A 17694-nucleotide genomic window follows, 5' to 3' on the forward strand; every position below is an offset into this window, starting at 1 on the left:
CACATAGCCTTAGAGGGAACTCCTCCGTTAGGTTCTTGAGATAATATGAAACCTCAAACACTACAATTCTCCTCATATGGAAGACTTTAATCTCCAACTCTCTGATTTTCGGATTTCATGATCAGGCTTTCACTAAGGGAAAAATTGTCATTCTCCATGTCTCTGCTAGTGACCAAATTCCATTAAGAGATTAGATCTTAGATACTATACGATCCAATAGCGTGGTTCAGTAGCACACCAGTCACTTTAAAACTAAAAGTGCCATCCAAACTGGTCATTGGAGACTCAATGAGTTTTTAATAAATCCTTGAGAGACTCCTTAGGTAACCTGAGGCCGGTGTCCACATGGAGTAATGAGGAAAAAGAAGGTGAAGAACCAGCATCATATAAAATTCAGAGTTTCTTTTTTATTTCATCATTTAAAATCAGGGGAAAAAAGAGGGATACACCACCTCCAATAAAAACGTAACTCACAAGACGCGTTTGGAACACAGTGTTCTTGATCACTTTTTTCCCCTGATTTTAAATAATGAAATAAAGAAGAAACTCTGAATTTTATATGATGCTGGTTCGTCACCTTCTTTTTTCCTCATTACTCCATGTGGACCCCAGCCACAGGTTTCCTTACACCTGCTTACTGGAACCCGCTGGGCCTTTCTGGACTTCTGAAGTGGTGAGCCGATACATAAACACTATTTTCATTTCTCTTTAGGTAACCACCTTAAAATGAAAATCACTTTGATCAAAATAAGGGGTTTTGTTACATCACTGGGTATGCTTCAGGAACTAAATGAAGGGAATTTTGTTTACTTACCGTAAATTCCTTTTCTTCTAGCTCCAATTGGGAGACCCAGACAATTGGGTGTATAGCTATGCCTCCGGAGGCCGCACAAAGTATTACACTAAAAGTGTAAAGCCCCTCCCCTTCTGCCTATACACCCCCCGTGCTCCCACGGGCTCCTCAGTTTTGGTGCAAAAGCAAGAAGGAGGAAAAAATTATAAACTGGTTTAAAGTAAATTCAATCCGAAGGAATATCGGAGAACTGAAACCATTCAACATGAACAACATGTGTACACAAAAAAACAGGGGCGGGTGCTGGGTCTCCCAATTGGAGCTAGAAGAAAAGGAATTTACGGTAAGTAAACAAAATTCCCTTCTTCTTTGTCGCTCCATTGGGAGACCCAGACAAATGGGACGTCCAAAAGCAGTCCCTGGGTGGGTAAAATAATACCTCGTAATAGAGCCGTAAAACGGCCCCTTCCTACAGGTGGGCAACCGCCGCCTGAAGGACTCGTCTACCTAGGCTGGCATCTGCCGAAGCATAGGTATGCACCTGATAGTGTTTCGTGAAAGTGTGCAGGCTCGACCAGGTAGCCGCCTGACACACCTGCTGAGCCGTAGCCTGGTGCCTCAAAGCCCAGGATGCACCCACGGCTCTGGTAGAATGGGCCTTCAGCCCTGAGGGAACCGGAAGCCCAGCAGAACGGTAAGCTTCGAGAATTGGTTCCTTGATCCACCGAGCCAGGGTTGATTTGGAAGCCTGTGACCCTTTACGCTGGCCAGCGACAAGGACAAAGAGTGCATCCGAGCGGCGCAGGGGCGCCGTATGAGAAATGTAGAGTCTGAGTGCTCTCACCAGATCTAACAAGTGCAAATCCTTTTCACATTGGTGAACTGGATGAGGACAAAAAGAGGGTAAGGAGATATCCTGATTGAGATGAAAGGGGGATACCACCTTAGGGAGAAATTCCGGAACCGGACGCAGAACCACCTTGTCCTGGTGAAACACCAGGAAAGGGGCTTTGCACGACAACGCTGCTAGCTCAGACACTCTCCGAAGTGAAGTGACTGCTACTAGGAAAACCACTTTCTGCGAAAGGCGTGAGAGAGAAATATCTCTCATTGGCTCGAATGGTGGTTTCTGAAGAACCATCAGCACCCTGTTCAGATCCCAGGGTTCTAACGGACGCTTGTAAGGAGAGACGATGTGACAAACCCCCTGCAGGAACGTGCGTACCTGTGGAAGTCTGGCTAGGCGCTTCTGGAAAAACACAGAGAGCGCTGAGACTTGTCCCTAAAGGGAGCCGAGCGACAAACCCTTTTCCAGTCCAGATTGAAGGAAGGACAGAAAAGTGGGCAAGGCAAATGGCCAGGGAGAAAAACCCTGAGCAGAGCACCACGACAGGAAAATTTTCCACGTCCTGTGGTAGATCTTGGCGGACGTTGGTTTCCTAGCCTGTCTCATAGTGGCAATGACCTCTTGAGATAATCCTGAAGACGCTAGGATCCAGGACTCAATGGCCACACAGTCAGGTTGAGGGCCGCAGAATTTCAGATGGAAAAACGGCCCTTGAGACAGCAAGTCTGGTCGGTCTGGTAGTGCCCACGGTTGGCCGACCGTGAGATGCCACAGATCCGGGTACCACGACCTCCTCGGCCAGTCTGGAGCGACGAGGATGACGCGGCGGCAGTCGGCCCTGATCTTGCGTAACACTCTGGGCAACAGTGCCAGCGGAGGAAACACATAAGGGAGTTGTCCGACTGAATTCGGATCTGCTTGCCTTCCAGCCACTGCTGGAACGCTTTTAGGGCCAGATACACTGCCCTGATCTTCAGAACATTGATCTGAAGCGAGGACTCTTGCTGAGTCCACGTACCCTGAGCCCTGTGGTGGAGAAAAACTGCTCCCCACCCTGACAGACTCGCGTCCGTCGTGACCACCGCCCAGGATGGGGGTAGGAAGGATTTCCCCTTCGATAAAGAAGTGGGAAGAAGCCACCACCGAAGGGAAGCTTTGGTTGCCTGAGAGAGGCAGACGTTCCTGTCGAGGGACGTCGGTTTCCTGTCCCATTTGCGTAGGATGTCCCATTGAAGAGGACGCAGGTGAAACTGCGCGAAAGGGACTGCCTCCATTGCTGCCACCATCTTCCCCAGGAAGTGCATGAGGCGCCTCAAGGGGTGTGACTGACCTTGAAGGAGAGATTGCACCCCCGTCTGTAGTGAACGCTGCTTGTTCAGCGGAAGCTTCACTATCGCTGAGAGGGTATGAAACTCCATGCCAAGATATGTCAGCGATTGGGCCGGTGTCAGATTTGACTTTGGAAAATTGATGATCCACCCGAAACTCTGGAGAGTCTCCAGAGTAGTGTCGAGGCTGTGCTGGCATGCCTCTTGGGAGGGAGCCTTGACCAGCAGATCGTCTAAGTAAGGGATCACCGAGTGACCCTGGCAGTGGAGGACCGCGACTACTGTAGCCATGACCTTGGTGAAAACCCGGGGGGCTGTCGCCAGGCCGAACGGCAGTGCCACGAACTGGAGATGTTCGTCTCCTATGGCGAAGCGCAGGAAGCGCTGATGCTCTGGAGCAATCGGAACGTGAAGATAAGCATCTTTGATATCGATCGATGCAAGGAAATCTCCTTGGGACATTGAGGCGATGACGGAGCGGAGGGATTCCATCCGGAACCGCCTGGTCTTTACGTGTTTGTTGAGCAGTTTTAGGTCCAGGACAGGACGGAAAGACCCGTCCTTCTTTGGAACCACAAACAGGTTGGAGTAAAAACCGTGACCCTGTTGCTGAAGAGGAACAGGGATCACCACTCCTTCTACCTTCAGAGTGTCCAACGCCTGCAGAAGAGCATCGGCTCTTTCGGGGGGCGGAGATGTTCTGAAGAATCGAGTCGGAGGACGAGAGCTGAACTCTATCCTGTAACCGTGAGACAGAATGTCTCTCACCCATCGGTCTTTTACCTGTGGCAGCCAGGTGTCGCAAAAGCGGGATAGCCTGCCACCGACCAAGGATGCGGTGTGAGGAGGCCGAAAGTCATGAGGAAGCCGCCTTGGTAGCGGCACCTCCGGCGGTCTTTTTAGGGCGTGACTTAGACCGCCATGAATCGGAGTTCCTCTGATCCTTCTGAGGCCTTTTGGACGAGGAGAATTGGGCTCTGCCCGTACCCTGAAAGGACCGAAACCTCGACTGTCCCCTCCTCTGTTGGGGTAATTTTGGTTTGGCCTGGGGTAAGGAAGTTTCCTTTCCCTTGGATTGTTTTATGATTTCATCCAATCTCTCACCAAACAAACGGTCGCCAGAAAATGGCAAACCGATTAAGCACTTTTTGGCAATCGAATCTGCCTTCCATTCCCGTAGCCACAAGGCCCTGCGTAATGCCACCGAATTGTCGGCTGCAACCGCCGTACGGCTCGCAGAGTCCAGGATAGCATTAATAGCGTAGGACGCAATGCCGACGTTTGAGAGGTTATGGAAGCCACTTGCGGCGCAGACGTACGTGTGAGTGCGTCAATTTGGGCTTGACCCGCTGAGATAGCTTGGAGTGCCCATACTGCTGCGAATGCTGGAGCGAAAGACGCGCCGATAGCCTCATAGATGGATTTCAACCAGAGCTCCATCTGTCTGGCAGTGGCATCCTTGAGTGAAGCCCCATCTTCAACTGCAACTATGGATCTAGCCGCCAGTCTGGAGATTGGAGGATCCACCTTGGGACACTGAGTCCAGCCCTTGACCACGTCAGGGGGGAAGGGATAACGTGTATCCTTAAGGCGCTTGGAAAAACGCTTATCTGGACAAACTCGGTGTTTCTGGACTGCGTCTCTGAAGTCGGAGTGATCCAGAAACATACTCGCTGTACGCTTGGGGAACCTGAAACGGAACTTCTCCTGCTGAGAAGCTGACTCCTCTGCCGGAGGAGCTGAGGGAGAAATATCCAACATCTTATTTATGGACGCAATAAGATCATTCACTATGGCGTCCCCATCAGGAGTATCAAGGTTGAGAGCGGCCTCAGGATCAGAATCCTGATAAGCTACCTCCGCTTCATCATACAGAGAGTCATCTCTCTGAGACCCTGAACAATGTGATGAGGTCGAGGGGATTTCCAAGCGAGCTCGCTTAGGCGGTCTGGGACTGCGGTCCGTGTCAGAGACCTCACCCTGGGATCTATGAGACACTCCGGGGAGACATTGTTGTTCCAACTGAGGGGGACTAGGGGGCAGTGATTCCACAGTGCCCATGGTCTGAGATACCGGTCTGGACTGCAAAGCTTCTAGTATTTTAGCCATAGTCTCAGAAAGTCTGTCAGTAAAAACTGCAAACTCCGTCCCTGTCACCTGGACAGTGTTAGCTGGTTGTTCCCCCTGGGCCACCCTTAGCAGAGGCTCCGGCTGAGTAAGTGCCACAGGGGCCGAACAGTGCATACAATGAGGGTCAGTGGAACCTGCCGGTAGCGAGGTTGTACATGCGGCGCAGGCAGCATAGTAAGCCTGTGTTTTGGCACCCCTGCTTCTTGTGGGCACCATAATGTTGTCTCCTTTGAGCAACACAACAGGGTATATAGCCAGAAATCAACTGTGCACCATACAGTGTAAAGTATAGCCTGTAAACATATAAACTATAATCACACTTCTGCACAAGTGGGGCCAGCACCTCAGGTGCTGCTTACCGCCCGCTTAAAGCGGTTGTGTGGCCACCAGAATCCCTGCCTGGGTCCCCCAGAGTTTGTCTCCCCTCTGCAGCGTCCTAGGAGCTGACAGGAATGGCTGCCGGCGTCCTGAGGAGAGGAGGGAGCCGTGGGCGTGACCCAGAAAGTGCGGGAGCTGGTGCCTCACTGTGCACAGTGAGGGGGGTGGAGTATGCAAAGCATGCTCCAGCCCTCAGTGCTGCCGTGCTGTACAGCGTCCCGCCCTACCCCTGACTGGCAGGGCTGGGGGCGGGAAGAGAGAGAGACTAGGCCCAAAAGCCGGGGACTCGAGTTATAAGCGCGGCCGCCGTATAAGCGCGGCCGGCGCAGAGTCTCCGGCGCACTAACAGTCCCAGCCGCGCCTCAGTAAAAACAATGGCAGCGGCGGTCAGCGCGGTAGTCCCCATACACAAACACACTCAGCGACGCTGCAGTGTATAATGGCACAAACGCGGTCAGCGCCGCGGTCCCCGGTGCACTAGCACACCCAGCAATGCTGGAGTGTTGCTGTGCGCGGTCCCCACGGGGACACAGAGTACCTTAAAGTAGCAGGGCCATGTCCCTGAACGATACCCGGCTCCTATCCAGCAGGCTCCTCAGGAGTTGTGGATGAAGCACGGTCTCAGTGCCTGGAGACCGATAGGATCCCACTTCACCCAGAGCCCTAAGGGGGATGGGGAAGGAAAACAGCATGTGGGCTCCAGCCTCCGTACCCGCAATGGATACCTCAACCTTAACAACACCGCCGACAAGAGTGGGGTGAGAAGGGAGCATGCTGGGGGCTCTATATGGGCCCACTTTTCTTCCATCCGACATAGTCAGCAGCTGCTGCTGACCAATCTGTGGAGCTGTGCGTGCATGTCTGCCTCCTTCGCACAAAGCATAAAAACTGAGGAGCCCGTGGGAGCACGGGGGGTGTATAGGCAGAAGGGGAGGGGCTTTACACTTTTAGTGTAATACTTTGTGCGGCCTCCGGAGGCATAGCCTATACACCCATTTGTCTGGGTCTCCCAATGGAGCGACAAAGAAAAGGCGGTTATGCATGGTCACTGTATTGCAGGGAGTCCTGGCTTAACAAAAAGGACGCAAATAGGAGAAGGGCGATTCTACTATCACAATTATGGATGCTAGAGACCAAAATTGCTACTAATCTCATTTTTACCACACTCCAGGCAGTTAAGGGGTTAACTTAAAAAATTAGCTCTACAGAAAAATTGACAAACTGTTGCTGTAGTCTACAAAAAGGTTAAATAGAGCACACACCATCTTAGCTTAACTACTTTAAGCACAAATTGTAAGCATCACCACTCAAACCCTAAAGAACACATCTAGTCACCTACTCTATCACCCATCTGAGCTCTCTTTCACTAATAATACTCCAAACTATACAATATGCCCTATACTTTACCAATCGATGCCTGTAAAATACTCTGCTATATGATTATCAGTCCCGGCTTGACCTCCCCAAATTGCAAGCCAAAGGTGTGGCTTCCTTGAATACGTCTACCTCTAAAGATGACGACTTAACTAATCTAGAACGCCTTACTATACGGAAAACCCCAGGCCCAGATGGTTTTAATTTTCTATATTATAAAACCTATTCCGGTTTCAGGTTACAAAACAAAATACATACCTTACAAACAAAACTTCCAATTGCAATGAAAAGCAAAAACCTCAGATCCAAATCCAACAGAGCCTACTGCACAATTTACAAGACTTTAAAGGATCAGATGCTAACTTGTTGATGTTAGATACTGTTGGATACTTCGGAGGTGTTGTGGAGTTCATGCTTCGACTTATTCATACTATTTTGGGAGCAGAGAGGGGTGATCTATATATTAAACACATGGCTTAAAGGGAACCGGTCATCAGAAATTTAGCTATAAAGCTAAAAGTTCCCCCCCCTGCAGCTCCTGGGCTGCATTCTAGGAAGCTTCCTATACTTCTTGTGGCCCCTTTTAGACCAAAATAAACACTTTGTAAACTTGTACCTTTTCTAATGCAAATTTCGTAAATCTTCCATGGGGGCGGGCTGCCTGGGGTCCGTTGCTGTCCTCCAGCAGATTTACGCCCCCCCCCCGAACGCTGAATTTCAAAGCTCAGGACGCCGCCCCTGGGTGCCCGTGGTCCCGCGCATGCGCTGTTCCACTGTAGCGGTGCCGTGCACTGTGTGCACATGTGACCGCTGGTGACGCTTTGCGTGGGCACAAGGTTATGGGCGGCGCTGTGAGTGTCATCAGCAAGTGCCGCCCATAACCTCGTGACTGCACTTTCCCCTATTACTCCAGCGTTATGCGCAAACGCTCGCTGGCCAGATGACCGGACGTCACCTCTTTCCCATCCTGCTCAGCAGCAGGTGACGTCCGGTCATCTGGCCAGCGAGCGCTTGCGCATAACGCTGGAGTAATAGGGGAAAGTGCGGTCACGAGGTTATGGGCGGCACTTGCTGATGACACTCACAGCGCCGCCCATAACCTCGTGCCCGCGCAAAGCGTCACCAGCGGTCACACGTGCACACAGTGCACGGCACCGCTACAGTGGAACAGCGCATGCGCGAGACCACGGGCACCCAGGGGCGGCATCCTGAGCTTTGAAATTCAGCGTTCGGGGGCGGCGTAAATCTGCTGGAGGACAGCAACGGACCCCAGGCAGCCCGCCCCCATGGAAGATTTACGAAATTTGCATAAGAAAAGGTACATTTTTACTAAGTGTTTATTTTAGTATAAAAGGGGCCACAAGAACTATAGGAAGCTTCCTAGAATGCAGCCCAGGAGCTGCAGAGGGGGAAACTTTTAGCTTTATAGCTAAATTTCTGATGACAGGTTCACTTTAAATATTATGTGTAGTCAGTGTGTCTATATACCGTATTTTTCGCTTTATAAGATGCACCTGATTATAAGACGCAACCCCAAATTTGGTGAAGGAAAAGAGAAGAAAAAAATGTTAATGTTAAATGGGGTCCGTCTTATAATGCCAGTGTCCGTCTAACAAATCATATAGGGTATATGTGCCTCATAGCCCCCCCATCCTAAAATTAGCCCCCTTAATCTGGATATGGCCCCCTTGTATTGAATATAGCCCCCTTGTGCTGGCACACGTCCCTCATTGATGGCACACGTCCCCCTGTGCTGGCACACATCCCCTATTGCTGGCACACATACCCTACAGCTGGCACACGTCTCCTATAGATGGCACACGTCTCCTACAGCTGGCACACGTCTCCTATAGATGGCACACGTCTCCTATAGATGGCACACGTCTCCTATAGATGGCACACGTCTCCTATAGATGGCACACGTCTCCTATAGATGGCACACGTCTCCTATAGATGGCACACGTCTCCTATAGATGGCACACGTCTCCTATAGATGGCACACGTCTCCTATAGATGGCACACGTCTCCTATAGATGGCACACGTCTCCTATAGATGGCACACGTCTCCTATAGATGGCACACGTCTCCTATAGATGGCACACGTCTCCTATAGATGGCACACGTCTCCTATAGATGGCACACGTCTCCTATAGATGGCACACGTCTCCTATAGATGGCACACGTCTCCTATAGATGGCACACGTCTCCTATAGATGGCACACGTCTCCTATAGATGGCACACGTCTCCTATAGATGGCACACGTCTCCTATAGATGGCACACGTCTCCTATAGATGGCACACGTCTCCTATAGATGGCACACGTCTCCTATAGATGGCACACGTCTCCTATAGATGGCACACGTCTCCTATAGATGGCACACGTCTCCTATAGATGGCACACGTCTCCTATAGATGGCACACGTCTCCTATAGATGGCACACGTCTCCTATAGATGGCACACGTCTCCTATAGATGGCACACGTCTCCTATAGATGGCACACGTCTCCTATAGATGGCACACGTCTCCTATAGATGGCACACGTCTCCTATAGATGGCACACGTCTCCTATAGATGGCACACGTCTCCTATAGATGGCACACGTCTCCTATAGATGGCACACGTCTCCTATATATGGCACACGTCTCCTATATATGGCACACGTCTCCTATATATGGCACACGTCTCCTATATATGGCACACGTCTCCTATATATGGCACACGTCTCCTATATATGGCACACGTCTCCTATATATGGCACACGTCTCCTATATATGGCACACGTCTCCTATATATGGCACACGTCTCCTATATATGGCACACGTCTCCTATATATGGCACACGTCTCCTATATATGGCACACGTCTCCTATATATGGCACACGTCTCCTATATATGGCACACGTCTCCTATATATGGCACACGTCTCCTATATATGGCACACGTCTCCTATATATGGCACACGTCTCCTATATATGGCACACGTCTCCTATATATGGCACACGTCTCCTATATATGGCACACGTCTCCTATATATGGCACACGTCTCCTATATATGGCACACGTCTCCTATATATGGCACACGTCTCCTATATATGGCACACGTCTCCTATATATGGCACACGTCTCCTATATATGGCACACGTCTCCTATATATGGCACACGTCTCCTATATATGGCACACGTCTCCTATATATGGCACACGTCTCCTATATATGGCACACGTCTCCTATATATGGCACACGTCTCCTATATATGGCACACGTCTCCTATATATGGCACATGTCCCCCTGTGCTACCCATGGCTCCGATGGATGGCACACATCCCCCTGTGCTGCCCATGGCCCCCTATGGATTGCACACGTTCCCCTGTGCTGCTCATGGCCCCCTATGGATGGCACATGTCCCACTGTGTTTGACATGGCCCCCATGCTGCTGCCCATAGTAAAATAAAAAACTCTTTACTTACCTTCTCCAGCGCTGTCCTCCCGTGTCCCCCTCCGTGCTGCTGAGCTCCTCCACTTCCTGCTTCTCGGAGCCGGTCATGTGATCAGCACAGCAGAGTGACATCATCTCTGCGTGCCTGATCACAGCGGCAGCAGGGAGACCGGGGGGACACTGTGAGATCAGCACTAGAGGAGATAAGTAAAGCTTTTTTAGTTTAGGAAGGGCAGCAGCATGGGGGCCATATCTAACACGGGGGGGCATGTGCCATCAAAGAGGGGCGCAGGCACATATAATATGAGCAGCTCCCCCAGCCCATCACGGTTTCAGCACCACTGTGATGGACAGTGGCAGTGCATATTATATGAGTGGAAGCAGGAGATCTCCCGCTGCCTCCTGCAGCCTTCACCAGCCTGCCTCAGCCCCCAGCACCGCTCAAGAGCTGCCCCCACCTACCCTGGGCCCTGCAGTATATAATACGTATATTCGGATTATAAGACGCACCCCCTACTTTTCCCCAAAATTTGGGGGAACAAAAATGTGTCTTATAATGGGAAAAACACAGTACATATAAACACCAGGGACCCGATTCATTAAGGTGTTTACCCCAGAAAACTGGTGTGAAACACTCTGAAAAGTAGCAACATTGTTTGCTCAATAAATAAAAGTGAGGAAAATTGTGTGAGTTTTGGCATTTTTGGCATCTCAGCCCACACTGGTGGAACTGGGGAGGGGCACGGCGGGACAGGGAATGGCTATGCCACCCATCAAACTTATCAAAGGTAGAAAAGTTTCTTATGCAAGAAATGTGAAACCGGAGTAAGATTTCTTAATTATACTGTCTGTCAGTCTGTAACCACACAACGTCTTATAATGGCATCTGGCAGTATCAAACATAACTTACTTTAGTAAGCTTCTCCTGCAGCTCCTGAATTTTGATCAGTTGCTCGGCATTGATCTAGTGATAGAAATGAGAACAAATTAGTAACTGAGCTGTGGAGGAGAGCACAGGCATTGCACGCTATTCAGTAGATATTATTTTCACTTTCAGCTTCAGAAATTAACTTTTCAAATGTTCATATCAAAACTCTAAATTGCAAGTTAATAAAATAGTAGCTGTTATAAGAATAGGTAAAGGAAGCAAATATACAAAATCCGTGATGGGTTGGTCTCAAGACCGAAAGGATCAAAGCTAGAACATCAATAAAGGAATATACGCGCAGCAGAAAGATCCGCTTACAGGAGCAGTAGTATATTGGAAAAGTGTTACTTAGGAGTAGTTAGGACAAATGAAGGGGGCCACATTAGTCGCAGAAAACTCCTTTAACGCTATCAACAACTAGAAATAGAAAATCACAATGCTCTAAGGGATATTTCAAACTACTGAACAATCATGCCTGATTGTCTTAATGCCTCACTGGAAACAAAGAAGCGAAAGCCAGATATCAAAAATTTAAATTAAAAGCTCACTATTTAGTAATACCAAAATACACCAAATACACCAAAATAGTATATCTATATGGCCTAAGACACACATCGAGAAAACCGGTGCAAGTGGAGTGTGATAAAAAAATCAAATTCCACCAATATTAGGCTGTGTGTCAGCGCAAATGAGCGATTATTTTCTCAGCCCTAATCGGACCGAGAAAACAATCGCAGCATGCTGCGAATGTAATGCAATTATTGTTTCTCTCACACCCATTGAAGTCAATGGGGCGAGAGAAAAATCGCACTGCACTCACAGTACACCGGTGTACCGCGAGTGCAGAGCGAGAATGGCAATAGCTGGCTACGGAGGAGAGAGGGAGATAAATCACTCCCTCCCCTCCAGCGTGCCGTCCCACCTCCCGCAGCTGAGGTCCGCTCGCACGAACGGACCTCAGTCGCACAGACATTCGCATGACACTCAGCTCTTCTGTACTGCCTGCGTGAGCCGAGTGCCATGCGAGGATCGCAGTAGTGCCCCGTGTGGCCCCAGCCTATTAAAGTGGATCAGTCTACAGATTTCAGAATTCAAACTAAATATATTATCAAATCATCCAGACCTAGTTGGGTTAGTGTAACCATGCCTGTATAATACTTAAAATAAATTAACAACTTAAAGATTTCAGCTAAAATTGGACTTGTAAAATGCTCACTATAATATCAGGAAGGAAAACTTTAAAAAAAGATAATACAGCAATTCTAAAATAAACTTTGAAAGTAAACACACCAGCCTCATCAGATCCACGATTTATTTCATAACGCATTTGGTTTGTATTGTTAAATCTTGGTGACAGATTCAATGGATGAAGATGGATAAAAAACAACACATTTACCTTCTCCAATTTAGTATGTAATTCTCCGACTTCAGCTTTCCCATGATCTTTAGCCTGCATATAATGAAAATAGATAAGAATGGTTACAAATTTGCTTTTCTTTAAGTCTTTTGAAGGGGGTGAACACCGACCACCCTGATGCGAGACAGACCAATGAAAGGAAAGCAGCACAAAGAAGGGAATTTTGTTTACTTACCGTAAACTCCTTTTCTTCTAGCTCCTATTGGGAGACCCCAGACAATTGGGTGTATAGCTTCTGCCTCCGGAGGCCACACAAAGCATTACACTTTAAAAAGTGTAACCCCTCCCCTCTGCCTATACACCCTCCCGTGCATCACGGGCTCCTCAGTTTGGGTGCAAAAGCAGGAAGGAGGAAACTTATAAATTGGTCTAAGGTAAATTCAATCCGAAGGATGTTCGGAGAACTGAACCATGAACCAAAAGAACAATTCAACATGAACAACATGTGTACACAAAAGAACAACAGCCCGAAAGGAACAGGGGCGGGTGCTGGGTCTCCCAATAGGAGCTAGAAGAAAAGGAATTTACGGTAAGTAAACAAAATTCCCTTCTTCTTTGTCGCTCCATTGGGAGACCCAGACAATTGGGACGTCCAAAAGCAGTCCCTGGGTGGGTAAAAGAATACCTCGATAAAAAGAGCCGAAAACGGCCCCTTCTTACAGGTGGGCAACCGCCGCCTGAAGGACTCGCCTACCTAGACTGGCATCTGCCGAAGCATAGGTATGCACCTGATAGTGTTTCGTGAAAGTGTGCAGACTAGACCAGGTAGCCGCCTGACACACCTGCTGAGCCGTAGCCTGGTGCCGCAATGCCCAGGATGCACCCACGGCTCTTGTAGAATGGGCTTTTAGCCCTGAAGGAATCGGAAGCCCAGAAGAACGGTAGGCTTCAAGAATCGGTTCCTTGATCCACCGAGCCAAGGTTGACCTGGAAGCCTGCGAACCCTTACGCTGGCCAGCGAAAAGGACAAAGAGCGCATCTGAACGGCGCAGGGGCGCCGTGCGAGAAATGTAGAGCCGGAGTGCTCTCACCAGATCTAGCAAGTGCAAATCCTTTTCACATTGGTGAACTGGATGAGGGCAAAATGAAGGTAAGGAGATATCCTGATTGAGATGAAAAGGGGATACCACCTTAGGGAGAAATTCCGGGACCGGACGCAGAACCACCTTATCCTGGTGAAAAACCAGGAAGGGGGCTTTGCATGACAGCGCTGCCAACTCCGACACTCTACGGAGCGATGTAACTGCCACTAGAAATGCCACCTTCTGCGAAAGACGTGATAGAGAGACATCCCGCAGTGGCTCGAAAGGTGGTTTCTGAAGAGCCTTTAGCACTCTGTTAAGATCCCATGGTTCCAGCGGACGCTTGTAAGGTGGGACTATGTGGCAAACTCCCTGCAGGAACGTGCGGACCTGCGGAAGCCTGGCTAGACGCTTTTGAAAAAACACGGAAAGCGCCGATACTTGTCCCTTGAGAGAACCGAGCGACAAACCCTTGTCCATTCCTGATTGAAGGAAGGAAAGAAAAGTGGGCAAGGTAAATGGCCAGGGGGAAAAACCCTGATCAGAGCACCAGGATAAAAAGATCCTCCAAGTTCTGTAATAGATCTTGGCGGACGTTGGTTTCCTGGCCTGTCTCATAGTGGCAATGACATCTTGAGATAACCCTGAAGACGCTAAGAGCCAGGACTCAATGGCCACACAGTCAGGTTGAGGGCCGCAGAATTCAGATGGAAAAATGGCCCTTGAGACAGCAAGTCTGGGCGGTCTGGGAGTGCCCACGGTTGACCCACCGTGAGGTGCCACAGATCCGGGTACCACGAACTCCTCGGCCAGTCTGGAGCGACGAGGATCGCGCGGCGGCAGTCGGACCTGATTTTGCGTAACACTCTGGGCAGCATTGCTAGAGGAGGAAATACATAAGGCAGTCGAAACTGCGACCAATCCTGAACTAATGCGTCCGCCGCCAGAGCTCTGTGATCTTGAGACCGTGCCATGAATGCCGGGACTTTGTTGTTGTGCCGAGACGCCATGAGGTCGACGTCCGGCGTTCCCCAGCGGCAACAGATCTCTTGAAACACGTCCGGGTGAAGAGACCATTCCCCTGCGTCCATGCCCTGGCGACTGAGAAAGTCTGCTTCCCAGTTTTCTACGCCCGGGATGTGAACTGCGGAGATGGTGGATGCTGTGGCCTCCGCCCACAGCAGAATCCGCCGAACTTCTTGGAAGGCTTGACGACTGCGTGTGCCGCCCTGGTGGTTGATGTACGCAACCGCCGTGGCGTTGTCCGACTGTATGCGGATCTGCCTGCCCTCCAGCCACCGATGGAATGCCTTTAGGGCTAGATACACTGCCCTTATCTCCAGAACATTGATCTGAAGGGAGGACTCTGTCGGAGTCCAGGTTCCCTGAGCCCTGTGGTGGAGAAAAACCGCTCCCCACCCTGACAGACTCGCGTCCGTCGTGACCACAGCCCAGGATGGGGGCAGGAAGGATTTTCCCCTCGACAAAGAAGTGGGAAGAAGCCACCACTGAAGAGAGGTTTTGGCTGTCAATGAAAGCGAGACGTTCCTGTCTAGGGACGTCGACCTCCTGTCCCATTTGCGGAGAATGTCCCATTGAAGTGGACGCAGATGAAACTGCGCAAAGGGAACTGCCTCCATAGCTGCCACCATCTTCCCTAGGAAGTGCATGAGGCGCCGCAAGGGGTGTGACTGGGCCCGAAGAAGAGAGTGCACCCCTGTCTGCAGCGAACGCTGTTTGTCCAGCGGAAGCTTGACTATTGCTGAGAGAGTATGAAACTCCATCCCGAGGTACGTCAGTGATTGGGTCGGTGTCAATTTTGACTTTGGGAAATTGATGATCCACCCGAACCTCTGGAGAGTCTCCAGAGCAATGGTCAGGCTGTGTTGGCATGCCGCCCGGGAGGGTGCCTTGACTAGGAGATCGTCTAAGTAAGGGATCACCGAGTGGCCCTGAGAGTGTAGGACCGCCACAACGGATGCCATGACCTTGGTGAAGACTCGTGGGGCTGTCGCCAGGCCGAAAGGCAGTACCACAAACTGAAGGTGTTCGTCCCCGATGGCGAAAACGCAGGAAGCGTTGATGCTCGGGTGCAATCGGCACAAGGAGATAAGCATCCCTGATGTCGATTGATGCTAGGAAGTCTCCTTGTGACATCGAAGCGATGACCGAGCGGAGAGATTCCATGCGAAACCGTCTGGTTCTCACGTGTCTGTTGAACAGTTTGAGGTCCAGAACAGGACGGAATGATCCGTCCTTTTTTGGCACCACGAACAAGTTGGAGTAAAAGCCGCGACCACGTTCTTGAAGGGGAACGGGGATCACAACTCCTTCTGTCCTCAGAGTGTTCACCGCCTGAACAAGTGCATCGGCTCGCTCGGGGGGCGGAGATGTTCTGAAGAAACGAGTCGGAGGACGAGAGCTGAGCTCTATCCTGTAACCGTGAGACAGAATGTCTCTCACCCATCGGTCTTGGACATGTGGCCACCAGGCGTCGCAAAAGCGGGAGAGCCTGCCACCGACCGAGGATGCGGTTTGTGGAGGCCGAAAGTCATGAGGAGGCCGCCTTGGAGACGGTGCCTCCGGCGGTCTTTGGAGGACGTGACTTAGATCGCCATGCATAAGAGTTCCTCTGGCCCTTCTGAGGCCTGTTGGACGTGGAGGATTGGGACTTGGCTGAGGGCCGAAAGGACCGAAACCTCGACTGAATCTTTCGTTGCTGTGGTCTGTTTGGCTTGGACTGGGGTAAGGACGAATCCTTTCCCTTGGATTGCTTAATAATTTCATCCAATTGCTCGCCAAACAAACGGTCGCCAGAAAATGGCAAACCGGTTAAGAACTTCTTGGAAGCAGAGTCTGCCTTCCATTCGCGTAGCCACATGGCCCTGCGGACTGCCACCGAATTGGCGGACGCTACCGCTGTACGGCTCGCAGAGTCCAGGACGGCATTCATGGCGTAGGATGAAAAAAACGAAGCCTGAGAAGTCAAAGACGCAACTTGCGGAGCAGAGGTACGTGTGACCGCATTAATCTCAGATAGACAAGCTGATATAGCCTGGAGTGCCCACACACTGCTGCAAAGGCTGGGGCAAAAGACGCGCCTATGGCTTCATAGATGGATTTCATCAGGAGTTCTATCTGCCTGTCAGTGGCATCTTTGAGCGATGAACCATCTGCCACTGATACTACGGATCTAGCCGCCAGTCTAGAGACTGGAGGATCCACCTTGGGACATTGAGCCCAACCCTTAACTACGTCAGCAGGAAAAGGGTAGCGTGTGTCATTAAGACGCTTAGAAAAGCGCTTGTCCGGAAATGCTCTGTGCTTCTGGACAGCATCTCTGAAGTTAGAGTGATCGAAGAACGCACTCCGTGTACGTTTAGGAAACCTAAACTGGTGTTTCTCCTGCTGTGAAGCTGACTCCTCTATCAGTGGAGTTGGAGGAGAAAGTTCTAGCACCTGGTTGATGGACGCTATAAGATCATTTACTATGGCGTCCCCTTCCGGTGTATCAAGATTGAGAGCAACGTCAGGGTCAGAGCCCTGAGCTGCGACCTCCGCTTCATCCTCCAGAGAGTCCTCAAGCTGAGACCCCGAACAGCGTGATGAAGTCGGGGAAGGTTCCCAGCGAGCCCGCTTAGCCGGTCTGGGACTGCGGTCCGTGTCGGAGTCCTCCCCGTGAGACTCAGGTGTCACCCCAGGAGCACGCTGCTGCGCAGACCGAGAGGGGCCTGGAGGCGATGAACTCACAGTGCCCGAGGCCTGTGTAAGGACCGATCTGGACTGCAAAGCTTCTAGTATCTTAGCAGACCATCTGTCCATAGACTGAGCCATGGATTGTGACAGCGACTCAGAGAGTTTCTCAGCCAAAGCTGCAAACTCTGTCCCTGCCACCTGGACAGTGGAGGCCGGGGGTTCTACCTGAGCCGAGGGCCCCACCAGTGCCCGAGGCTCCGGCTGAGCGAATGCAACAGGGGCCGAGCATTGCTCACAGTGTGGGTAGGTGGAACCTGCAGGTAACATAGCCGCACAGGAGGTACA

At 50.6% G+C, this 17694-nt stretch overlaps 1 protein-coding gene across 6 annotated transcripts in view; it reads right to left on the reverse strand.

Moving 5' to 3' along the window:
* CIT (citron rho-interacting serine/threonine kinase) overlaps positions 1 to 17694 on the reverse strand; it is a 304000-nt gene that overhangs the window by 168877 nt on the left and 117429 nt on the right. For all 6 annotated transcript variants that reach the window (XM_075320265.1, XM_075320246.1, XM_075320294.1 and 3 more), the window contains 2 exons: positions 12611 to 12664; positions 11197 to 11250 (listed from right to left, as the gene is read on the reverse strand). In XM_075320265.1, coding sequence (XP_075176380.1) covers positions 11197 to 11250; positions 12611 to 12664 — 108 coding nt within the window. The remainder of the gene's footprint in view (positions 1 to 11196; positions 11251 to 12610; positions 12665 to 17694) is intronic.

The sequence above is a fragment of the Anomaloglossus baeobatrachus genome, chromosome 1, assembly GCF_048569485.1.
Source record: "Anomaloglossus baeobatrachus isolate aAnoBae1 chromosome 1, aAnoBae1.hap1, whole genome shotgun sequence".
NCBI classification, from domain to species: domain Eukaryota; kingdom Metazoa; phylum Chordata; class Amphibia; order Anura; family Aromobatidae; genus Anomaloglossus; species Anomaloglossus baeobatrachus.